At 38.6% G+C, this 26,099-nt stretch overlaps 1 protein-coding gene across 3 annotated transcripts in view; it reads left to right on the top strand.

The window, feature by feature from the left end:
* SLAIN1 (SLAIN motif family member 1) overlaps positions 1–24,792 on the top strand; it is a 50,524-nt gene extending 25,732 nt beyond the window's left edge. The window contains exons 3-8 of one of the 3 annotated variants that reach the window (XM_079317665.1): positions 3,486–3,635; positions 5,499–5,648; positions 7,666–8,004; positions 17,214–17,378; positions 19,624–19,915; positions 23,860–24,792. In XM_079317665.1, coding sequence (XP_079173791.1) covers positions 3,486–3,635; positions 5,499–5,648; positions 7,666–8,004; positions 17,214–17,378; positions 19,624–19,915; positions 23,860–23,935 — 1,172 coding nt within the window. In that variant the 3' untranslated portion in view covers positions 23,936–24,792. The remainder of the gene's footprint in view (positions 1–3,485; positions 3,636–5,498; positions 5,649–7,665; positions 8,005–17,213; positions 17,379–19,623; positions 19,916–23,859) is intronic. The other 2 variants (XM_079317664.1, XM_079317666.1) reach the window with 2 other exon arrangements.
* Positions 24,793–26,099: the final 1,307 nt, after the last annotated feature.

Here is a 26,099-nt window from a genome sequence, read left to right as displayed (position 1 = left end):
ATTTTAAAGGTATAAGCAGTCTCACTTGTTAAAGGAAAGGTTTTTATTGCTTACTTATGTGGTCAGTTTGAAAGTAGTTTTTTAAAATAATAGAGTAGGTACTGTGCAACACAGTGCATTATCAGCAGTCCAGTTACTAAGAATTTATCAAAACTAAGGAAATCATACCCTAAAACACTTCTAATAACTATAGACTTAACATGACTGGGACAACTTATGCTTATTGTATTACAATATTCATTCCACCACTTTAATGCTTCTAGAAGTCAAATTGAAAGCATTTATCTCTTTGATGTCAGTAGATGAAATGGGTTTTTTGGCTTCTTTTTGCTTGGTTGTTGTTTTAGATGATCCTGCTTTCCTTTTCATGGCTGAATCCCTTCCTTCAGTGCATCTTCAGTATAAATTACTCAGAGCAGGTTTATCTGTTTCTATTCAACTGCAGAGATTAGAAACTTCTTTTATTTTTAAAGGGTAATTGATAATCTTACTTCATCTGCAGATAACTGGAACTGGGGCTTTAAGAAGAAGCTACAAATACTGTAAAATTCAGAGCTGAACAGCTAGGATTTAAAAATAAAATTCTTAACATTGTCTTCTTCATGCATAGCAGAGGGTGCTTATTATGTTAACCAGGACAGTCTCATGATCAATTTGGAGCAAAAGAACTGTTCTGAAATGACAATCCATCACACAGTTTTGGGATTTTACAAATTTTACAGGTATTTACATATTTTTCTACATGTCTGTAGCACTCACTTCCTACGTACTGTTTCATGGTCTTGGCATAAGCACAAGACTTCAGAAAGTCTAATACTGCTGTCTTTGTTAGTATGGTAAAATGTTCAGTATGTATGTTCATATTTCCATTTGAAACCTAATGAAAGCGGTTTTCTATATTTGATCCTAAACAATGGATTTACTCATATGTCTAAAAAGTTTGTCATTTCCTGGTGCTTAAACTAGAAAGTTATATTTTAGGCACAGTGGCAGAATTTTGTAGAATTTGGGATATTTTACATTGTTATCCCTAGAGATTTCGTATATATAGAGGTTAGTGTAGATAGAGCTTCTTGGCCCCATCCATCCATCCATCCATCCATCCATCCATCCATCCATCCATCCATCCATCCTTCCACCCTTCCCTGAGAACATATGCTGTGTGAAAGAGGAATTTGAGATCTGGTTGGCCATAAATACTAATTATATTCTTGGTGTGGGCTCTTGCTTTCAGAGTCACAATAACTGTTGCCTTGTGCTCAGTGGGCCAGCTCACAGCAGTTATTGTAGAGGGTAATGAATGATGTTTATTTATGCTGTGTGCCTGACCACATCTGGGGGTGAGAACATGCTGGCAGCTAATTGGCCTGGCAAATGATCAGGCTGCTACAAAGCAGGACCTTGTGCTAGGCAGGAAAATGAAATCACAAGGAACTGTCATCCTTTGCTCTTATTGATGGTTCCTGGTGGAAATGACAGGCATTAGCTGTGGATGTGATGCTGCGATCTGTTCTTACTGTGTGGATTTCTTTCAGTGAATGCCTCAGATCAATTTGCAGTTATTAACACGTTGTGAATTAATCTCATCCCCAGGGACTCATGTTAATTGCTAGTTTGTAGTTATGTTCACCTGTGTTTGCTCTCCTTTTTGTCCTGAGACACTTGCATGCTTCACTTCAGAGCTGATCATGTTAGTGAATGTTGGGGACAAACTATCCAGTCAATGTTGTGTGGCTTGGCATCGAGCAATTTCCTGAAAGGGGTGCTGATGTTGCCTACAGGGATCTCAGAATTTTGGGTTTCTTTGAGCTTGAAGGAACTAGAATCACCAAAAATGAGTATTGTAATAATTCTTTGAGGGGACAGCAAAGAGCACTGTTTGAATTTTTCTGTGTTACTAATGTGTACTTAGCCTTCCTCAGAGCCTGAGCCCTGCAGGTAGTCCTGTCCCCAGGAGACTGCTTTGTGCCTGTGCTGGAACCAGGCAGTTGTCTTCACTCCAAGCTTAGTAGCACTTGTGGGAAGAGTTGGAAAGGCCTTTACTCCTTACAAATCCAGGATACATTTAAGTAGGTCAAAGCAGAAGGAATAGGAGGAGAAAAGGCACGGTTTGGATTGGTAACAAACTGATCACTCTGAAGGCTTGTGAGGATGTGATAGACAGCCTGCCAGGACATCCTTCCCATGGCTACTGGGAGCTGATGTTAGCAAGAAGGAGGAATCAAGTTCATATGTACTGCTATATAATTTTAGTGGTAGGGAGCTTGGAAAACAGAAAACTCGAGTATTATTTGAATGGCTATTAGTGGGTAAAATGACCAGATGAGCAGGTCCAAATAACACATCAGGTTGTGGTCTTAAGTAGACATGCAATACAGAATGACTTTTGAGAGCTTTTGGGCCATTCTGGTTTGGAAAACTGGCTTGTGGCACTGCAAAGTACAGCTGCTAAGCATGGAGGCTATGCTGTTAATTTCAAATTTAGGTGTAAGTATGTTCTTGCTGCCCCTCTAGTACATAACATCTATGAGTAGAAAATAGTCTATTAAAAAAAAAAAAATCCCATCATGTTTTTCATCTTCCTTATATCTGCTTGAGTTCTCTGAAATTTATATATTTTAAAATTTTCTTTTTTCTTAAAATAATTTTATTGCTAGTATTTATTTCTTTTTGGTAGAGCATGAGAATGTTGTACATTTTACTTTTTCAAGATGTGTAAAAATAGGGAAAACAAGGTATTAATACTTTTACTGGATGAGTAAGAAAATGTAAATTGAATAAATGTGAATATAAATGAAATAAGTATTTAGCTTTATTTTTGCCTATTCTGAGTGCTTTGTAATACTGCTTAGAAGACCAGATGCCTTGCATGCTTTTTGTAAACAACGTGGAGAAAAAGGGATGCCTTGTTCTGTTATTCCAGAAACTGTGGGGGGGGGGGGGGGGGGGAAAGCTTTTGCAATCAGGAATGTGATGGTGTAAAAAGAGAAGGGAAAATGTGGTAGCTTAAAACTTGGTATGAGATTACAGTTGTTTTTAGTACTTGATGGTTAAGCATCTTTTACTTCTGTCTCTGAGCTCCCATAACCGATAATTTAGCTGCTAATTCAATTGTGAGATGATTAATTGCTATGAATAATTCCTTGAAGAGCAGTACAAATTTTATTTTCATTTGGCTGCTAACTGTAGCAGTTTTTACTTCCTCTGTTATTTGTGTGATGTGATGAATGCATCACAAAGATGAATATGTAAAATATAGTCAACAGATATATTTGCTAGAAAACCTTTTAGAGCTCACTTTTACATGCAGAAGACTGTGCTGATCCTCTGATTTGCTGGTGAATTTTCACCATTATTTTCTCCTTGTAATAAGTGAAAAATGGTGAACAGATTAAGATGAAATGATTTTTCTCTCTGACAGTACTGTTCTATTAATAACTGTAAATCTTGGTTTTTTTCCCCTTCCTCCCTTGCATCTGTAACAGCTAGCCGATGGCGGAACCTCTTCTCCACACCTGTCTCCTTGGCTTTTCCCTATAGTCCTGTTGCAAGACTCACCCCATATACCAATGGCTGTAACAGTCCCAGCTTCTCTAAAACTTCCAGTAAAGCAATACTAACACCTGAACGGACAGGTAATGCTTACCTTTTTATTGATTTACCGTGCTTACAAAAGTGCTTGATTTAATCTAATCCTGCTAGCATTTAACAGCAGTACTCTCTTTGGATGATTGTATGTGAATTCACATCTTAGAGGGAAATTGTTGTTTTATTTTGTGTTTTTAATGGACTAAAATTTGACTGCTAACAAGTGTTATGCAGCATATTACAGGAAAGTGATGCTAGTAAATACCACTAGTGATTTATCCAGTAGTACAGTTGTGGCTGTCAGCTTCAACACTCCACAGCTTTGTTGCTCATTTCTGCCCCACGGTGCCCCTTCTTTGTGTCCACAGAAACATATGTACAGCTGTGTAATGAAATAGCAGCAAGAATTTATAATAAGAAGAGCTGGCAGAATCATGCCTGTCTTCAAGCTGTTATTGTTGCTGGTGTTCAAGATCTATTTTATGTTTTGCACTGATTTTCCAGGAACACACAAAGTTCTAGGAAAATTGAAACTTTTCTGTGGTCTGTAAATTCAAGGATGTGCATTTTCCTTCTTCACTGCAGATATCTGGAGCCAGTTTGTATCTATGACTTCTCTTAAACTGGAGTGGCAGTGGAGAAAATTATCTTCTGGGGGAGAGGCATTATTATATTGCTGGCAGGAACAGGCATAGGCTGAGGATGGGCTGATGATCAGTGTCACAGTGGTCTGTGTGTGCAGTGTTCCTTACAGTGCATGAAATCACTGCAGAGAGCTCTGCTTTAAGGGATATGTGCGCTGTGGGTGAGAAACGGCTCCAGCCACAGTGCCTGCTGTAGCTGTCTGCATGCAAGTGAAATGTCTTCCCTATTCAGTGGGATCAAGCCTAGTTCCTAAATGAACTCATGATATTTGAGATGCCCTCAGGTACCTTGTCTGGCTTCCCTCTGCTGCTCCAAAAGAGCACAGCTGTTGCTACCTCTGCAGAACCTCAGGGACTGCTGTAACTTGCACATTTAAGAAAGCAAACACATTTGCCCATACAGTCCTTCCAAAGCAATCAATCCCCTGCCTGTCCTTTTCTTTTGGAGCTATTATTAGAAAATAGCTGAATTTAGGATGAATTTTAGGTGGCTGCTTTCAGCAGTGCTAGAGGATGCAAACACACCTGTGATACAAGCTGGTGAGCCATACTCACAGCAGCTCTTGCCCTGTAGGCTGTGAGTCTCAGGTGGTCTTGATGATATTAGAAAATGATTTACTGTTTTAGTTGATGGGATTTTTCTTTAAGCTGGACAACAACTAATTTCAAGTTAGTTTATATTTTACTAACACACACATGAAAAAAGTAAAATCCAGAGCCTTTTGAAGAGGTAGCTTTGTGGGGGAAGCAATGCTTTCTCTGTTGCATAATGTTCAACCTTAATTGTTTCTGTGATTGATTTATATGATAATTATAGGTAGTTTAAAAAAAGAATAGTAAAAATTAGCTAAATGGCTGTGATGCAGCATTTGAGTACTAAGCAGAAGTCAGTGACTCATTATCTACTTGTTTTTTAAAAACAAGAGTAGGGAGTACCACAGTCCCATAAGAGAGATGCAAATGCAGATATTGGTTAGACTACACTAATCTGAGATGTATCAGAACAGTATTGGGTAAATTATTCATTGTCTGGGCTATGCAATGCTATTTTGGGAACAAGCCAAGGAATTCATGATCCATTCCTACACTTAGTACTTCTCATGAATATCAAAGCTCTTTGCTAATTGTTAATGAATTGAACTATGCTTCTGAAAGTTTTTATGTGCTATTCAGAAAATGTTTTAAGCTACTGTAATGTAAAAAGCAGATGATTCTGAATGAAGGTGGCCAATTTTGTAGCCTAAAAGTGTATGTTTTCTTACATAGGGTACATTTCTAGGAGTTCCCCTTTGAGTCCACAGTCATCAATAGACAGTGAACTGAGCACTTCGGAGCTGGAAGATGATTCCATCTCCATGGGCTACAAGCTGCAGGACCTCACTGATGTTCAGATCATGGCTCGTCTACAGGAGGAGAGTAGGTGGCACTTTTTTGGTTTTCATAACAGTCTGAGGAAGATTTCCCATAACAGTTAATATTGCTCAGGTCTGGTCTCAGTCAAGTAGATATTCTTTAAACAGTGTTGCTTCTTGAGTGGCAGGTGGAAATACTCTTCACCTGCATGGAGAAAGTGTGCACGTTGTTGGGTTCAGGTTAATCTGAACTGGTAATGGATCTTTCACAATTTTGTGTTTGTTTTTCTGAATATTAATTGAAATACTTTTATGTCTGGAGAGGGAAGATGCTAAGGCATTTTTCTTATGCATGTATTCAGGTAAAAAGCAGCTCTCTTGTCTTTCTTAGCCTCCTCTTCAGTTTTCTTAGATTTTCAGATGAGTTTTGAAATGACATTACTCTTAAATGCTGAATTGGGGCCTTTAAACTTATTATCTTGGTTTAGCACTAGTAATCATGCACAAATCTGAGCCTAGAGTCTTCTTTGATGTAGATTGACTTAATAGTAAGGTTTATAATATTGTCTTTATTAAATAAAGGGCATTTGACTTAGATCACTGAGACAGTAAGTGGAGTATTTCTCCCACATCCTGTTAGTGCCAAGTGAGATATCAAGGAGAAAGCAATGAGATAAATAGCAAGAGAAATTCACAGAATGAATAAAAATTCCAAGTAATAAGTAATTATATAAAACAAAAATAATAGAATGAGAATAAAAATTAGAGCTGTGATCTGACTGAAGCTACCAGACTGAGCAGGCAGAGTGATCACCTGTCAGCAGGAGAGCTTGCTGAGTATCTGGTGCCACACATCATGTTCAGCAGAGAAATTTGCAAGCATTCTAATTCTAAAAAGAAAAAAAAGTTATGACTATCAAAGATACAAAGGATTGCATTACTTAAATGACAGCTGTGCTCATCTCCTTCAGAGTGAGGTTTAAAAAATATTTCAGGTACTTAGCTCTTTAAGGAATTAAGGCATTGGCAGACTGGAAAGAAAAATGCTAGTTTTTCTTCAAGTCTGTGTCAGGTGCAATTGATTGTATCTCATCCTTATGCTAGCAGCTGGTGGAGAATGTTTGAGCACGTGACAGTTGTTGACCACTTAATCCTGTGGAAAGTGGCAGTTCTATACATGCATGCAGGCACGCTCTCTTCACAGCCACAAATAGAAACTGCCCCTCAAGGAGGGGGAGAGGAAGCAAATTAAGAAGTTTCTATTATGAAGCAAAGACATCTGTTAAAAATTAGGGCTTCTTGTAAGTCTAGGAAGGTTGTTGTCGGCAGCTACTGTCAGAGTTACTTGGCTCCTGGAAGTGCAGTGTTTTTATCTTTGATTGCTGTGCATCTGGAAAAAGGAGGGATGTGCAAGGGATGTGAATGTTTCTCACTTGACCTGGAGCAAACAGGCTCTTACAATGTAGTGCTTATAGTGAGATGGTTTTTAAAACCAGGCATTCTGAGAAGAGGGTGGTATGATTGTCTGCTTGTGTAAAATGCAGTTGTGTTACCACTTAGACTCATCCACAAGACTGGATGCTATCAGGAGCTTTTTGTTCAGGGGGTTGGAGAGCCAGATTTAGATGGGTTGTAAGTTTAAAAAATGTCATTGTAAACATTTTTGTTGAGTGAATACTGAAGTTCAATAGCAACGGCTTGAAAAACTGCGAGTGTAATTCCTCTGATTAAGAGTACTGAGAAGCTAAAAGCTTAGTACTCATGTAGTCTTTATTTGCACAGAAATAGGTATCTCCTGAGAGTGGTTCATCTTAAGAAAGGCATCTAAGACATCTTTTGGAGACTCCTCTATTCTTTTTTAATATTTTATTAATAAAGATTTTGGAAGAAAGAATTCAGGCTTAGATGCCTGAAAGTAGATCATATGAATCCTACATCAGATCTTCAGCCTGATTACATTTTAAATTCAGTTCTTGCTGTAAAATTCTGTTTACTTACCCACCTAGTTTTCAAGATTGAAGTGCATATTAAGAGTTAATCTCTTAGCAGAAGCTGAATCATCCTCCTCTTGGAATTTACAGGCCTTAGGCAAGATTACGCTTCAACTTCAGCATCTGTGTCAAGGCACAGTTCCAGTGTTTCTCTGCACGCGGGAAAGAAAGGGACGTGCAGTGACCAGGAATATGATCGCTATAGTCTTGAGGATGAGGAGGAGTTTGACCACCTTCCACCTCCACAGCCACGTCTGACTCGCTGCTCCCCCTTCCAAAGAGGGATTCCTCACTCACAGACTTTCTCCAGTATCCGGGACTGCAGGAGGAGCCCTACTTCCCCACAATTCCCTACAAATACTTACCAGCAGCCCTTCTACTCTCCTCAAGCCCAAACTCCAGAGCAGCAACCAAATAGGATTAATGGAGGTGGGTTGCATGCTTTTCTGAGAAGTGGTCTTTTCTCTGCCCAAGTGCCAGTGACTTTTTAAAGATGAATTGTACATAAAATTGTGACAAATAATTTAAGCCTGTATAAGTGATTAAGGGTGTTATTGCTGAGCAGTTTTCTACAAAGTGTAATCTGTAACCTGGTCATGAAAGTTGTTGCTTTAGTCTGTTTTAAAATGCTGCAAAGATGACCACAAGTGAAGAAAAAAAATGTAAAGAAGAGCATGTTTTAGCAAGCTAATGGTTAGAAGAACCTCTGGGACTTTCAAGCTTGATTTGCACGTGCCCATTGTGGATGCAGTAAAATACAGATCTGGGTTTTCAGATGTTAATTTTCTTTTTTATTTTGGAATTTGCTGTTAATGCAGCTGCTCTGTGATGAGAGCTTATGGCACCTTGTCTCTATTCCAGATCTGATAGGGCTGATTGTGTCACTCTCAAACTGTCCTGAGTTATTGCTGCTTTTTTGCACTGCATTTGAGATATATTCCAGAGTCTGGAAGATTTATCTCTCAGGGCTTACTCACAATTTAAGTTTCCCTCCATTGTTCCTGTTAACTTCTTTTCTTTCCTTATTATAATCACAATTTTCTTCTTTCTGCTGCATTTTACTTTCCTACACCTTCAATCTTTCGCCTAAGTTAATTCTAAACAGTCCATTTCCAGCCAGGGTCTTCTTTGTAACATTACAAAGAAAATTGCAGGTTACAGCTCACCCTTGGGCAACAAAATAAATATGTTGTTCAAAACAACATATAGTTGCTATTTATGGTGCTACAGGTATGCATGTTGCTTTTCTGACAAACAAGACATGACAGGTTGATGCCCAAACCACTTAAATTCAAAGTAAGCCATGGCATGGAAGAATAATTGACAAGTGGCAATATAGAAGGAGAGGTGATGTTAACAGAGGGTAGAGCAGTGTGGGTGTCTGTTGGTACAGCATTTGTGCCATATTAATCTTGCTTCTCTTGTCAGGGAGGAACAAGAATGGGACAGCAATGCTGAGCTTGCAGAAGTGTTGTGAGTTGGAAGGAAGGCTTTGGGGCATTTTTGTTGAGGAATAAGAGAATGATGTGTTGCTGCCATATTTTTATGTGGCTCCCAAATGTGTTTTGAATTATTTTTTTTTATGTTCGATGTCAGTGGAACTTAAGCATTGGATATCCTGCAGGGAAAGGCATGGAAACCTTTAAGGCACCAAATATATTTGACTCCTAGTTTATTAACTACAAAGTGTATAAATGTAAAAGACCACCAGTTTTATCACCTGGTCAACTTTTTTTCTCAAGAACTTAGAGGTGTTGGATAATGTGTTTGGTATAACCCAGAAGTTGGACACGTGACTTCAGTTGCCTGTTTGCAGGAATGACAAACAGTGCTATAAAGACAGTCAGTACTACTGTCTTTAGAAGGGAATTATCTCCTCAACTTCTACACATTCAGCCTCTAACACATGCAGCTCTGATCCATGTAAGTGACAAACACTGATAGTGAGAAACATTTCACTTTGACTGTGTTCTTTTGGCAGACAAGAGATAAGGAGTCAAATATTCACTGTACTGAGTGTGTCTGTGTAGTATTAAGACATATCATCAGCACTTACCACCTTGGCAAACTGAACCTTTAGTTTCTGCCTTCAGTATATGTGGAAAGCATGATCCATAATTAATAATTGTCACACATACCACATGCTGTGCTGCTCCTGGCCATTCCAACAGTCTTCCAAAATCTTTATTCCTTTGTCTTCCCTCAAAGAGATCACTTATGTTCTTGTATGTGCAGTCAAGGGTCTGGCTTCTGCTTCATCTGAGCATTCACAGAGCTTTTCATAAAAGAAGAATAAGCAGCAAGGAGCTGTTGAATTTTGACACTCAGTCTGAGGTAAAAACCCCAGTATTTACCTTTGACACAATATTTTCCCTAAATTAGTCTACATATTTAACTTAATCACAATTTTTTGCCTTTGGGCAAATAGTTTGAGGTATGCTGCCCTACTTCCTTTTGCTCATGTTTATTTGGCATGGTCCTCTAGTTGAGGTACTTAATTACCTGCATGTGAAAAATATGGTGAAAGTGTGATAAACCTGGAATAATTCTTTTAGGAGTATAATACTGGTTGCCTGATGAGAAGCACCTACATTTAAATGCTGAGATGTGGGTGCCAACCTATGAATGAAGGGCCTAATTCAGTTACATGTAGAGCTACATGAGGTACTTTGATGCACCCTGGCTTCACCATCACCCTGTGTCAGTGCTGTTTAGATTCCATAAACAGTCCAGGGTCTTTGGGATGCCATGAGGTACCTTCACATAGGCACTGATTTGTGCTGGTGGTCTTCTGCCTTTTCTGGGAGTGAGAATGATGTCTCAGATGTTTTCCAGCTGTGTTTGAAGCTATATTTTTGAGCTTTACATTGTTCTTGCCAATATATTATAGCAAAGCACTTCCCCTACTGTTATAATGACACTCTGCCCTTTGTTTTAAACTGCTGTACATCTGTTTGAGGAGAAAATGACACACTTCTGGACCACACTAAACCATGTTACCCCCACTCTCAGGTCCAGGTTCTTTATCTCTCCTTATCCCACTCGTGTCAGAGTGAATGCTGCCAGTCATATTTACTGCCAGTCACCAACAGCTTGTACTGGAAGACTCCTGCTAAACACTAGCATAAAGTGGCAGGTGTGTGTCAATCTTAATATGTTTAGATGTGAAATATATTGCAACTGGGGCCACTTGTAGCATGAGCTGTAGGTGTACTTCTTGTTACCTTTTAAACAGTATTTTCACAGCTGTTGTCTCTCTTGTGTGTGTGTTATTTTTGCTTTCTAATAGGTCTTATTGCCAGTTCTGGCAAAAATATACTAATAGATAAGCTATGTGTGAAATCTGTTTTGTGTGCAATTTGTTTGGTTTTGTTTTCCTTGTTCAATTATGCCCTCTTCCTAAAATCACTTGAATTTTCTGTAATGATGAGTTACATCAGAACCATCAGAAATTTCCATTTGCAAAGTTTTTAAGGTACTGTGATTTTCAGGGATTTTGTAATTGGTCAGTAGGTCAGAAATACATAATTTAAAGAAAATCTGAGAGAGGATGTGAACAGCTTTTAAGTAACAGATTTTAAGTATATTAGCTGAAGTGAGTTAGTCTACTTAGTGTGTTTTATACTTTTTTATACTTTTTTTTATACTTTTGATATCTTTGTAGTGGAAAGATTTTTTCTTGTCTCTCTGCCCTTAGTCTAATTTGAAGAAGTTCATGATTAGCAACTTAAACCACTGCTAACTCTTAATATCAATAATACTTTATATGTAATCATTTTCATACAAAAGTCATAAAATCAAGCTGGTTTATACTTTGTTGTCCATAAATATACATTCTTTTTGTTAGTTGGATGCAAAAAGTAACTTTCACTTTAACTCCTTAAAAATATTTTTTATTCCTGTTTAATGATTTTGTTAATTTTTAATGGCTCTTAGTATTATTGTCCTTTATGCTTCTGATTTTCTGAAAGCAGAAGTAATGGTTAATTATAGTGCTGTGAAATTATCCAGAGTAATCAAAATCCAGGATAAACAAGATACTGAAAATGGGATTGATTTTCTTGTGTTCAGGCTCACTTCCCATCTCTTCAAATCAGGTTGCTTACAACCTTTTATCCTGGCACCACTTATTTTATGTGCATTTTAAAGTGTCCATTTTTAAAATACATGAGAATTGGAAACTGTATTTCTGCCAAATTATTCCATCCAGGTAAAGGACCAGTTTATTATAATGCAGTAAGAAGGGGTAGATGAAAAATTCATGGTTCATGGAGTAGTAATGCATTCAGTCTGGTTAATCTTAATGTATATTTTCTGTTGGCTTTTTACATAGCTTTTTAAGTTTTTCGCTTGGCATGTGCCTTCATAAAAAGGCCACAGATGCCATTCACTTAAAAAACTTTGCTTCTATTTTCCAGAAATTACTAGTTATGAGTGACTTTCTTGCCTGTACTTCAGAAATATTATGGACATCATTGGCAGTTGCCTCATGTTGAAAGCTGCAGTTGTGGTTTCTGTTTGTTGTTGGGGTTTTTTAAGCAAACTCCAGGCAGACATAGAAGAGCATCAGTACATTGTGTTTGGATATGGGTTCACTTATGAAGTATTTTTTGCTCATAACCTCTATTGCTTGGTCAGAAAGGAAAAGTATTTTCTAGGAAACTGCTGCAGACTTTATTACAGAAAAGGAGTATAATAATCTTACTTTGCTGCCTTTGGATTATATTGAGGACAGTGAGCAGTGGGACAACTCATGGAAGGCTAATGGAAAAATCTTTAATTGGCTCTATCTGTGGCAGGAGACATATGCATGTGAAGCTGGGATGATGAGATGAAGTAATAATTCTGAATAAAATGTAGATATTGAAATAATTGATAGTGGCATCACTCACTTAACTGAAGGACTTGCTTTAATCTGTATCTGTGGTTTTACACACTGATGTCTCTGTTGTATCAGCTTGTGGTTCCAGAGACCATTAAGAAGACCCTAGTGTATTTGGGATGTCACAAATATGACAAATATAACACAGATACTCATCTCAGGTATTCAGAGATGAGGAAAAGCAATTAATCCCATAAAGTGAAATTGTAACAGAGTCTACAAGAGAAATTGTAATAGAGCCTGCAAGTTTGTTAAGGATTTCAAAACACACTCTGAATGTCTGTATAATATAAAATGTGTTCTTTAAAATTGAGAAGCACAAGTTTTTTCCTTACGGTTTTACCTTGACCTGTTTGTTCATACAATACAGATGAAGCAGAATTGAATTTGGAGGATTTGTGTGAAGGAATTAAATATGTGTGAGAAACTGCTAACATAGCTCAAACAGTGAGAACAGATTTCTCTGAGACACTAACAATTCTGATTCATTGTATCACACTTCTGTGCTTTTGCTGAGGTTTGGGGGTCCTTTTGTTCAAATAAAGCATTGGCAACTCTTGCAGAGAATAACTGTGAAGGAATAAACGTGTTTAAAGAGACTTCACTATAGAGTCAACTTAAGCCCTCCTTGCAAGGAGAACCTCATTGGATGAGGCATTTTGGCTGATAGAAGATGATACTGACCAAGAATTGCTACAGAAGTCCCCATCTGACAGCCCATCAAGAGTGCCCCTGTTCTGGGACAGCTTTGCCCCCAGGACAAGGTCTGTTTGCGTGCTACATGAATTAATCTTCAGCCAGTGATAGTATTAGGTCAGGGAATGGAAAAAAAATGAGCAGTGGAATGGGGACGGCCACCAGCGGTGCAGGGATCGGAAGACAGAAAGCATGTGCTGCCTGTGCTGGTGTCCTGCCAGAAGGAAGCTGGGCCACTGATCCTGAGCCGACTTCAGAGAAGAAATAGCATCAAGGGAACAAACTTGCTGGCAGAAAATCAGATCTGAAGCAGCTGGGTGAGAAGCGAACAGTTGTCTTCACTGTAATTCTGTGGAATGTTTGACAAAGAAGGGACACTTTTCCTGCCTTTTGACCTGTTTCTAGCAGTAGTGGATATGATCTGTGCTGTGGGGTGGCCTTTTCATGTACATTTTCAGTTGGAAATAGGATCCTGTATTTCACAATTCCCAGGTTTTCTTGTGGTATAGAGGCAAAGGGCAAATTCAGCATGGATGCCACATATGGGGAAAAGTGTAAATGTGCAGTGGGCAATTCTGCTGCAGATATGTGAAAGGGCAATGTATGCTGCCTAAAGAGAGCTCATGAAATGACAAGTACTTGTGTATCTGCATGAATTATTCTTAGAAGGTGGTAAGAACCAGGAACCAATTATTAACTCCCCTTGCATGACCTATCCTTGAATTTTCTTCACACATACAAACACCTCAACAATACATCTGTAGTCATGATATTTTATCTCAAAGAAGCCTGGGAAAGGCAGAGATACAATTGTGATGCTTTATGTGGCTGCATTTTACTTAAACATCGTATTTATATCAGCCTAAATTATAGTTGAGACTCAGTAGTAGGTCACAGTAATAACTATAGATGCTGTTGAAGATCATCAACTCCAGTCACTGACTGATGACCACCTTGCCAAATAGACCATGGCACCAAGGGCCACATCCAGTCATTTCTTGAACAGGTGTAGGTCCTTCAAAATCCCTTACTGGTGTTACTCTCCATTTCTTCCTAACAAAACAAACTGCAAGCAACTGATGATTTTTTTAGGTTTGCTACTGAACCAGATTAGTGCAGAAAAGGTAGCAGACATGGTAGCAAATTCCAGTGTTCACCACAAACAGAACTGTTTGAGTAAATTAATTCTCAACTAAGAATACATCTCTGCTCCTTCTCCTCTCTTAATTTTTTGATCCATCTCAGGAGAGCAAAGAGGAAAGGAAAGCAGCTTGGAAAAATATTTTTCTTTTCTTATGTATTTCCAGAAAATTCATATCTAGTCATCTCAGTGGCCTGAAATAATATTAAAATCACATAATTCCCACCTTCTGCTTCCATATATTAAGCTCACAAGAGCCATTGTTTCATCTACAAGCACAACGTCTGTAAGACTATTTCCACTGTTCTTAGGAAGAAGCAGATGACAGAACAAGCTTCAAGAAGGAGATAAAAGAGGATGCATCATCCAAGGAGATGAAAGCTGCAAAATGCCATCAAGGCCTACATTTCTAGGTTTTCCCCAAACACAGAACTGACCCACTATTTTCATTGCTTTTCAGGGCCATTTATCTCAGCAGACACAAGGACCCAGCAAAGAAGTAACGCAGCTGCTTGATGGATGAGAATTTGCAGGTCTAGCAAATTTGCTGCCTGAGGAGTGAATGAATCAGCAGCAGAGTAAACTGCTGGAACAAGAAGGGACTAATGAATAGGAGGCAAAAGATGTGGCCACCCAAGACATGGAAGAAATCCAAGCTGCTTCTGTACTTATTTTTCTGCTATTGTAGCTGCATCCACTGGACAGTTCAAGGCGCAAATAATGTCTGTGGTGGCTGATGCAGTCCCTGAGTGGAAGAGCATGTAGAGTCCAAGAATTACAACATGACACTTAAAAAGCTGTTTTGTGCAGTGCCGTCTTCCCTACTGCCATCCTGCTGCTCAGACATTTTTTTACCAAGTTCTATAATGTTGAATTAGGATTTCATGACCTAGGACTTTGAAAGGGTAGGCTAGGACTCCTGAATTAGCTGTAGCTACAGGTATCCCACACTCGGTATTTTTTTGCCACTCTTGCCCAACGGTTGCATCATAGGGTGGCAGTTCTCTATTCAGTTTGCAAAATTCTTGAGTATTTTAGAAATAGGTACATACAGTAGCTGTGTAGGTGCTATTGTTTGCATCCCCAGGACAGCTGTAGAAGCCTGAGAACTGTTCACTCTTTGTTACATAACTGATGTTAATACTTACTACCTGGGTGCACCACAGTGGTAATCCCTTGCTGATGTTCATTGCTGTACCATTGACAGTTTTGGTCTGCCACTGCCAGCAATTAGTCACTGAAGCACAATTCTGACACTTTTGGTGAAAGATTGTCTGTCCAGTAGTTGTTTATTAGGATTTGACTGTACTCTAGTTTCCAAGGATACAAACCTTACATTTTCTTTTCCTGCTGGAGTTACAACCTTTCTGTAACACAGGTTGCTGGAGTTATGTAGGCATATATTGAAGTTACTGTCAGTGACTCCTAATAACTTGTATAGATAGAACTGTACTGTCACATCTTATTACTTTTCACTTGTTAGCAGCTTTAAGGATTAGAGGAGCTAATGATGGTGCTAAATAGGTTGTATATTTATGTGTACTGATCAACAGAGATTTCTAAATAAACTTGCAGTTTCTGTGAACTGAACTTGCCCTGTATGAGCTATGCTAGCAGTTCCAGGCAGTGTGCTGTGTTGTTCCAGTGCATAAAACCAAAGTGTCAGTCTGGAAATCTCTCTGTGAGAGAGAGCAGCTATGTCTGCTGTTGCAAGATAAGTACAGCCCTGCTTTCTGTTGCAGTGAAAAAACCTCCCAGCCAGTGGAACCTGGGTCAGGAGCTGGTGAGCTCTGTGCTGTCCATGCTATGAGGGGCACCTAGCCACCTCTGCAGGGCGCTGCACCTGTGCTTCTGTGCCTGGCCAAGAGGCAAACCTTGGTGATGTCGTCAATGACAATTTAATAAATGCCCACTGTTTTCCCACGGTGGTGATTTACTGCAGTCTGTCATGTCACAGGACCAGGTCCTTCAGTCTGTGCCTTTCCCCAGTCCCTTCTGATTGTACAAAACCGAGTCATCTCCCTTTGGCCTGATGGCAGAAGAGACTAGAAGAGTTTTCCCTTAGATTACCTCATGGTGTTGTGGTTGGGAAGCTGCCTTGAGATGTCAAGAAAATTTCAGTTTCTCTCTTCAAATGAACTGATGTGAGTCGGATTGAAGACATCTTCTGGCCTCTTAGACGCTTGCCTTAGCTGTTGTACCTGCCCCAAAAACATTTGGGGAATTTGGAGCTTTCTTTTTGTGAAAAGCCCTACATAAAAGGCTACTATGAAAACGCCTACCAAAACAGGTACCACAAGTGAAGTAGGAGGGAGAAACACCAGATTTTAAAATTCTTGTGTCAACTCAGGGCTCCAAGCAACTGAACGGTGTCAAGACTTTGCAGTTTTTGTATGTGGCTGCCTGCAGAAACTTAACATGCTAACAAGATTAGGTTCTGAATGGAGTTATTTAGCATCTTGCTGGCACCTGAAAGCAAGACTTCAGTCACTTATGATGGGTTTCTCACCTGTCTTTAGACATCCATAGAGTGAATAGCTGTGTCTCACTGCCAGTACACACTTGCTTTTGTATTCACTGCAAAAAAACAGGCACATTTAGGGCATGGTTCACCTGACCTACTTTACGCATCTCTGTGAAACTCATCATTATTTATCATTTAAATCCTTAGAGTTCTGCAAATGTACTGTCTATTTGTGTCTTCAAAATTACTTGTGAATAATCATGCTGTTGCAGTAGTCATAATGGTTCCTTTTGGAGGCTATCAAGAACACTGATATTCTTCTGGTACAGCAAAACCTCTCTTTTTGTTGAAATAGTTTGTTATCATTCTGATTTTCTACAGAAAATGAGGCTGAGGCTGCTCGTGTTTGTTGGAAATTCTGTCCTGACTGTGGCTGTTGTCCTTTTTTGCTGCAGACAAGCTCCGCAGAAGCATGCCTAACCTCGCTCGGATGCCAAGCACCCCCACCATCAGCAGTACTGCTGGCTTTGCTGGCCCTCCTGTCACTGTGAGGAACAGTCAGAGCTTTGACTCCAATTTGCATGGAGCCAGTAATGGGATTTCAAGGATGCAGTCGTGCAGTAAGTACCTGGGTTCTTTGGCTGAGCGCAAGGGGTTGATAAAGTGGTAGAATACATGTCTGTTGCATTTTGGCTATAGGAGCAGCGAAAAGAATAATGCAGCATAGTCCCTCATGTAATGGAGAAGCAAAAGAGAGCTTTATTTAAAGAAACACTACACTTGCATAGGGTAGTACATGCAAAACAGAATAGAAAGGACTCATTGGTCCAAGAAGGCAACACCTCCTTGAAAACATGCTTTCTGCAGAACATCACGAAACACTCACATGCACCCTGCAAGTGTATAATCATTGTTATAATTTCTTGTCCTTGTGCAGGCTACGAAACTTAAGGCTTCAAGGCTGCTTTTTCCCTGGTTCCCAGCAGTACATGTCCTAGTCATTGATCCTTTGTTCTATGAAGAATTAAGCAGACTGTTCTTTTGCACCAGATTTTGATATACCTCAGGATTTTCAAAGTTCATGTTTTGGAAAGCAAATTCTGCCAGTCTTGTTAATTAAAGTTTCTTCACTTTTTTTTTCTTTGCCCTTTTGTCTTGTGCCAACCTTAAAACTGAAATAATAATAATAGTAATAATAAATAGCAATATTGTAGAAACACCAAAATACAATTATTTAATGTAAGCTCACATTTTTTAGTTTTGATACTACAATTGAAAACTGCTTTTCTTAGTAATGTCTACAATGCTGGTTGTACAGTACACTGTATAAATATTGTCTTCTACTGAAGTTGAGCCACTTTCTTCTGAGGACCTGCAGTAAACAGAGGTTTATATTCTCAAGTATAATACACTTGTTGAGTGTTGAAAATTACTCTGTAATTGGTTTAGTTTAAGTGGCTTCTTAATTGGGGGGGATGAAGGGAGTATTGATCTAGTAGGTGAATTATTAGTGTAGAATGTAAGCAAGATAGATCAAGATCCATCTCATCTTTTCTAATACAGTAGTTGAGGTTCTCAGGTGGAAGTGGGAGAAGTGGATTATACTGGACTAGAAGAAGCAAAGGGAAAAATAATTAGTGAAGAAGGGATTTAGCTTATGCTCTCCATTTCCTGTGAGATTTTGGAGGGAGAAGTTGTCAAAAAAAATTCTTGTGGGTGTTTTCTTTCAAATCTGAGCAAAAGTTACAAATGTCTTCAAAACAATTAAATTTCTTCGGTTCCGAAAAATATTCTTGATCAGTGGGTTGTGTTTTTTTGCTTGAATATGAGAATGGAAATAGTTCAGGTTCCTACATGGATTTTCATGGTAATGCATTGAAAGTTTAATTTTGTTTATTATTTTAGAAATACATATTTCTTTGTGTGTTGATGGTCTTACATGTGTGTATGTATGTGTGTGTGTATAAAATTCAATTTTCCTGAAATACTTTTTGAAAAAATGATCTATTGTAAGTGGTTGTACTGGGATATTTTTGGAGCTATGATATGATAAGAATTCTGTAACAGTATATTGACAGTATGGTTTAATTTAATCACTCCTCTGCAATTTTTCCTGTGCCCTTAAATGGTTTCAAGATGTCCTTTTTTAACGTTTTGAAAAAGGATTTCTCTAAAGGCACTGTCTTAATTTATGTGCATCAGGCTTTTGACAGTTTGCTTTTGGTATGTGGACTCACAAAGTGATGCCTGCCAAGTGTACACCAGAGGGCAGGATTGGGTAGGAAATCTATATATAAAGCTTGTGCAGCTCATAGCATTGATTTAAAATGATAGTTTACATAACATCAGCTGTGGAATATGCTGTAAAAATATATATAAAAGACCTTTTATGGCCTTTTTATTGTTTTTCTGCATAAAGCTTAAACTTCTGTGCTGCTTCACAGTGCTTTAATGCAATGTTGCTGGAACAAGTTGTGGTTGTTGAAAGCGACCTCACAAAAGTCAAAATCACCTAACAGGGACTAATTTATACCTTCAGCAGTTTCTCCTGTTTAAAGCTCTACGTGCGTAGGTGGATTTAGTGTGCTTGTATGGCTAATTTAATCTCTTTGAGGGTAGAAAGAAGGATGAATATGGACTAAGATTTTTATTTTTTTCAGGATGGGGGTGGAACAGGATATTTTAGTTCAGTGCAATATTATTGGATACAGTGTTGGATTAAAGAGGTTTTTAAGCAGTTTGTAATCAGCAATTGTATAACATTGTGTTTATCCTTACTCAGATCTATCTAGAAATTAGCATTACTACCTGGTCTTTTTTGTTGCATACTGACCTTGTTGCTTCACTTTCTACCACTCTTCACAGTTCCATCGCCTGGGCAGCTTCAACACCGAGTTCACAGTGTGGGACATTTTCCAGTGTCTGTCAGACAGCCTCTCAAAGCTACTGCCTATGTAAGCCCCACCGTACAAGGGAGCAGTAATAGTAGCAGCATTCCAGTGTCCAGCAACTCGCAGCTGTACTCCAGCACTGGGATCCCAATGCCAAACAAGACTGCTGGTCCAGGCATTGTAGGGCGCAGTGCTCTTCCAAGACCATCGCTGGCCGTCAATGGGAGCGGCATTCCCAGAAGTAAAATTGCACAGCCAGTTCGAAGGTGAGAGTTAAACAGACCTCATTCTCTGTGTCTTAGGCTTAAATTGTGGAATTATTTTTGTTTCCTGAATATGGAACTTCACCTTCTGTCTCCCAGTGCTGAGTCACTGAATAGGTGAAGGTTGCTTGCCAGAAATAGTGATGGAAAATGCATGGTAACCCCTAGTAAAATTTGATAATGGTAGTGTGTAATCACATGTAAAAAGGAATGGATTGCTACCTGTCAGTAAGAAATCCAAACAAACGCAAACCTCATACAATTAACTGATGCGGCTTACCTTCTCCCAGACTTGTGTCTACACTATTTCATTGTCACAGCATGAGCTAATCTTGGAGTGCTCACATAGAGAGAGCTGTATCCCTGTTGTTGTAAGTGGCAGTAGTCCTTAAAAATGCAAGTTGTACCATTACAGTGTCGTGAAGAAGGAAATACTCTGGATAGCACAGTCTAGGTTTGAGCCAGCATCTTTCAAATTCCAGCTGGGAGACAATAGGCACACAAGGAATCCTGGAATATCACATAATTGCAATAAGCTGTACTGTTAAGCAAATGCAAATTTTTGCATGCAAAAAAAAAATAAGAAAGAGAAATTCATCCTCAATTATTTTTAGGTCAAGCAATAAAATAGGCTTGATGAAAGAGATTCTGTTTTAATCACCTTGTCATAGCTGGGAGTTAAACTCTTAGCTGCATGTTCTGTAATTAATAAGAATTAAGTCTTCTCAAGGAAAAACTTCTCTTAACTATTTCTTCCCATCACAGACATCCCTCTTGTGAGGGCCTGCTGTGTGACTACCTCATTTTCTGTTGTATGAACTGTCACTGTTTAGCTGTCATTATTTTTGTACTTTTTACTACATACTGGCTAGATCTAGAATAAGTTCAATTGTTTACATTCTCTCTTTAGTTTAGTTACTTGGGGATTACCCTGATCTGACTGATAACAAATTTTGACCAACCGTGGTGAAACTGATAAAGTGCGGTCAGGTTTCTTCTTTGATGAAGATTGTACCGTGAGATTTGCCTTCTTTGCTCTCAGCTAGAAACTCTCTCAGTTAGACTTCTTTATAGTTGAGGGTTTTCTTTCCTTTTTTTCTTTTTCGTTTCCTCTACTTCATGTTCTTCTGCAGTGCTCTTAAATCTTTCATAGCAACATGTGAGGAAGCCTTTCTGTGTTGTGAAGACCAGTCCCTTGCTATTTTGTAACTTCTCATACAGCAGACAATATAAAAGAAAAACACTCTCTCAGTGGGAGAGTGAGAGAGACACTGTACTTTCAACACTGTTTTTATTAGAAGCTGATTCAAATCAGTAAAAAGGTATTTATAGCCCAGGAAGTCTGGGCTCCTGTCTCCTTTCCTTCAAATGTGCCTTAGCAGCATCCTGTGTTGCCATGGAGCCAAACCAGTGATTGTTGAAGATGGATGGTCTGCACTGTGGCAATGAGGAGTTCATAGGACTCAAAAAGCACGGGTAGACTGGAGCTCAGCCAACAGTTCTTTCACATTGTTGTTCGACTTTATTGATTCATTTTTATTGATTTATTTGGAAAAGTATAAGCAGTTTCAGTTCATACAGACTTCTCTTGAAAGGAATTTAGTTGTGAGTTTTTTTCACTGTGGTATTTTCTAATGAATGTTTTTTCTGATTATCAGTGTAAGAGTCTAGATTCTTTCAAACTTAAATAGTGTTTGTAGTCATGACTTGATTAAAAATAGAACAGGTCTTTTGTTTAAATAAATCAGATGTTCAGGGAAAAGTGCATACTCAGAGCAAATCTGTCTTCCTCCCTTTAGCCAGACTGTTAAGTAGCCAAGTTACTGCTGTTTTAGATACTTAAAATGGGTTCTCAGACACATTGTATTGTGTTTGCATTTAGGAGCTTAAGTATTTACTTCATAGAATAAAACACAGGATGAGAGAGTGCTTTTAATAATTTGTAATATGAAATTATAATAGCTGAGGTAAATAACTTGGCTAAATATTAACTGGTCTTCTCCTTACCATCAGAGATTCAAGCAGTGTAAAGAAGTTATGATGGTGAAATCCATCTCTTAGAAGCCAGACAGCACCCTTTTTTTTTATTTTTTTTATTTGCTCCTGTTGATTGGATCCACACAATTCTCAGCACTTTCTGACTCCAATCTTGGGGCTTCTTGCAGACCCCACTTTCCAGTTCTCTGTGTATTAACCTAATGCAGTGTGAAGGGCAGTGGGAGCAGCTGCCCTTAGGGCAGGGTGAGCAGGGAGCTGAGTGGGACAGCTGGGCTACCCTGCAGTGCCCAGCCTAGAGCAGCATTAATGGTGATCAGGGTCAGCCAGCACTCCCAGCTCCCAGACAAGGCCCCAGTGGTGAGACAGGTTTCAGCTAAAGACAGAAAGTCAGTCAGCAGCTCAGGGCCTGGCTCCTGCCAGATACCAGCCACAAGTGTGGCAGGAATGTAAGCATACCTGTGAAGCCAGGGCTTGCTTATTCTTGCTGCCTTGTAATGAAGTCAGTCACTGCCATCCAGCTTGTAATGGAAAAGTAGAAATGCACTGCAGCCCCTCCAAAACTCTGTTGTCTCAAACAACATGATGTCATACTGACGGCTTGTGCTTGTTTGAAATGGTTTTCATTGCTGGCGCATTTTTTGTCAGTGTCCTGTAGCAGAGATTCACCTCTGCATACATAGCAATATTCTTAAAATTATTTTCAAGTTAATTATTATTCTTTTTTTGCCCTCTCTGATTTGGGTTTTTCTTGAAGATTATTAAACATATTTTCTTCTTTTTTTCTGGAAGCAAAAGCAGCAGTTGCAGAAAACAGTAGAGGGAGATTATGTTCTTAGTCTCAAGTAACTGGATTTATATCAAAGAGAAATAATGCTGCACTGAAGTGGAGCTGCACAAAGGAGCTTGGCTGAATCTAACTTTAACCAACTGCTTTTACTTAAGTGCTGTGTTTTTGCTACTAAAAAAAGCATTTGCAGCAGAGAGTTGAAGCTGCTCTGACTTACCGATTGCCTACTTTACAAGCTACCTCTGCCTTTTTACAGCAGAAAGCATTTGAAAGGGAGAGGAGGTATCAGTAATTTACAACAAAAGCAGAGCAGTGTGAAAACAAAACTTGAGGTGTGCTTTTGTATGACATAGTTTCACATAATTGAAACACAATTTTTTTCAGCAAATTGGAGGGTGAAAAATTACGGTTGTGGCAAATCAGGTACAGGGCCTGCTGTGTTACCAGTGAGTTGGCAGTTAGATCAAGTCAGATGGTTGTTTTACCTTTTTGTAGTTTTACTTGAAATAGTTGCCTCAGTAGTACCTGGAGGGTTTGGAAGATGGTCAGGAAGTGTTTTAGAAGTCCTTGTTCATGAGTGAGAGATGCAGCTCAGGTGTGAGAATGGGGACCCAGGGGATGGTGAGTTCCAATCAGAAGTTGCAGTGTTGGAACTGGTGGCTCTGGAAACACATCATCACATGTCTTGTGACAGATAAAAGAGAGTCTGGAGCAGAGTTCTTCAGCCAATAAAATTCTTCACCGCTTGCAGAGTATTTTTATGAAACTGCTGGTTTTTCATGAGCATGCTGAGCACAATAGCTTTTTGGAAAATATTTCCCATTAGATCTCTGCTGCCCATAAGTGACAAAAAATACATTTTTGCCATCTTTAGCCCACCCTGAAAAACTAAATATTGCCATTTAGAGGCATCTCATTCATGATTGCAATTATTAATTTAATTCCTTCTTACAAATATTTCATGTTCTTTTCATTGGAAATGGCCTTAATTTCACCACAGATATTTGCATGTGCATTAATATGTAGCCAGAAATATACCAGAGGGGTGTCTCTAAGCAAGCCCAAAAGCCATTTTCACTGCAGAAGTAAATGATGTATTTTGCCTTAATCTTTCACAGGAAATACAACCTCATTTTCCTTTTTTTTTTTCCTCCTGTCACAGTTTTCTTCAGCCTCCAAAGGCACTGTCATCCCTGAGCACGATACGGGATGGGAACTGGAGAGACGGCTGCTATTGATGAAGGATGCCCCTCAGCAGTGGAAAACACATAACAAAGATTTCATTACCCAGCTGGCTGGGTAACAGTTATCTGGAAAAGGAGGGTCATACAGTATTATTTTCCCCAGGATCATAATCTGTAACCATCTACAATGCCATGTCATTTTTAAAAAATGAACATCTTATCAAATACTAGAGATTGCACTTAATCCGTTACCTGAACAGCTGCATTGTTACCAGACTAACAATGGCAGTGTCGGCATTTGGAACTGAAGAAAGTATTATCTGTGTGCAAAATACAAGATTATTTCCTTGGAACGAACTAGGATATTTTCCTTTTGGGCAGCTTTGCTGTACTGAAGTTCTGAGATAATTTATTCAGTGTAAAGGCATCACACATTTTATTTTGAATTTCGGGGTACTTATGTATGTGCTTGAATTTTTTTCTAGTGTTTTCAGTACATTTTATTTTGTATACTTAAGTTCATTTAAACTTGCCTGAACCTTGAACTACAGAGAAATAATTTAACTTTTTCTGTGCCATAAATGATATTTTTGGGGTAATGTACTTTTTTAGCACTAGGAACATATCTTACAAAATCTTACCATTGGCAATACAATGTATGTTTATGTTGCAGAAGCACAAAAGAAAAAAAAAAGGTAGCATTCACTGGAAATTGCCAAGCAGCTGGGTCAGCATGGTTTTGTTGGTCTATCACCATTTGTTGAATTGTTAATTTATTGTCATAGTGTTTTGTATTTAAAATGGCAGCATAAATCACATTTCACTTACAAAGGTACAGTGATCTCTAAAACTACTGTTGATTTTCGGTACTTTATTACAAAGAATAAAATTGTAATGTTTTATTAACAGTTGCTTATGGAAAATGAGTTTTAATGCAAATAAATCTTTTTGATAGATCTTTTACAAAATCCAATTGCACTAATCAATGCTTTCTTATAATGGCATATGACTTAATATTTGATTACAACTGTGTATACTACTGTTTTGGAATGTTTCAGGAAATAAAGAATTTATTTCAGCAATAATGCTCTTCTTCAGTGTACAATGTAAACATCGTGAGAATTTGGCTACTCACATCTACTTTGCTCCAGAAGTTTTTGATTAGCTTCCATAAAGATTATGCTGGATTTTTGTATATAGTAACTGAGTTACCTGAAAAATTATTTTTTTAAATTGTGTTAGGAAGCCATGGTATGCCTAGAAGACAAGTATGTATTATTTTCAAATCAGTCTTAACTATGATCTTAAAAGACTTTTTCAATTTAATGTTTAGAGTGTGCAAGTACAAATACAACTTGCAATGGGAAACAGAGATTGTGTACCTTTCACTGTGACTGTGAATTTGCTCTCAATTTTGCTCTGCAGTTGCTTGAGGAACTGCTTTTCTGAAAAGGGCAAGCTAAAATAAAAAAGCAGAGAGGAAGTATTTAGTGGTGAGTAAAATTTTCATTCCGCTGAGAAGTGATGTATAGAAGTGCAGTAAGATCTCTGCACAACATGGCATTGCTTAACAGAAATAACCAGTTACATTTTTACACTGCAGTTCTTTTAATTAATGCAGTTAAAATGCTTTTTTTTTTCTTTTCCAAAAGAACAGAACTGTTTAAGAAGGTATCAAGAATAACGAAAAAAAGAAATTATCTCTGCACAGGTAAGTAATTAAGCAGGAAGTGTGCCCAACTCGCATTGTTTGTTAGAAGCTTTAATTGGAAGAAATTATTTTTAGTTAAAGCAGTCATTCATTTGTGGACAATCTGTGATTGTGGTGGGGGCCAGAGCCAGCTTGGGGGTGCTTTGCCTTTTGCCTGTGAGAAGTTCTGCAGCTCTCATGGGTTTTGGTGCTAGGGATCTAGCATGATCTTCATAAAAGAGGGATGAGGGCCCATGGCAGTGATTAGTTTCTCATTGATGACAGCCCTAGTCTGAACTGTCTCTTCAATTTGTTCCCTTAGTGCCAGGATTTTACCACTGTTCCTACATTATCTGGGACACCACAGCATCACATTATTTTAAATTTTTGAAATAGGTTGCAGCTGTTAGGTTTAATACTGAGTTGTACACAGGAGGGCAGTATATACTTTGAAAATACTTCCTTTTTGGTAGCTCGTCTGTTTTCCAGGGTCTGAATATTATGAGCTCTTTGAGAAGATCCAGTTGA

The sequence above is a fragment of the Erithacus rubecula genome (genome assembly GCF_903797595.1).
Source record: "Erithacus rubecula genome assembly, chromosome: 1".
NCBI lineage: Eukaryota > Metazoa > Chordata > Aves > Passeriformes > Muscicapidae > Erithacus > Erithacus rubecula.
The sequence above is the reverse complement of the archived record's forward strand: the minus strand, read 5'-3'. Positions and strand labels throughout refer to the sequence as shown.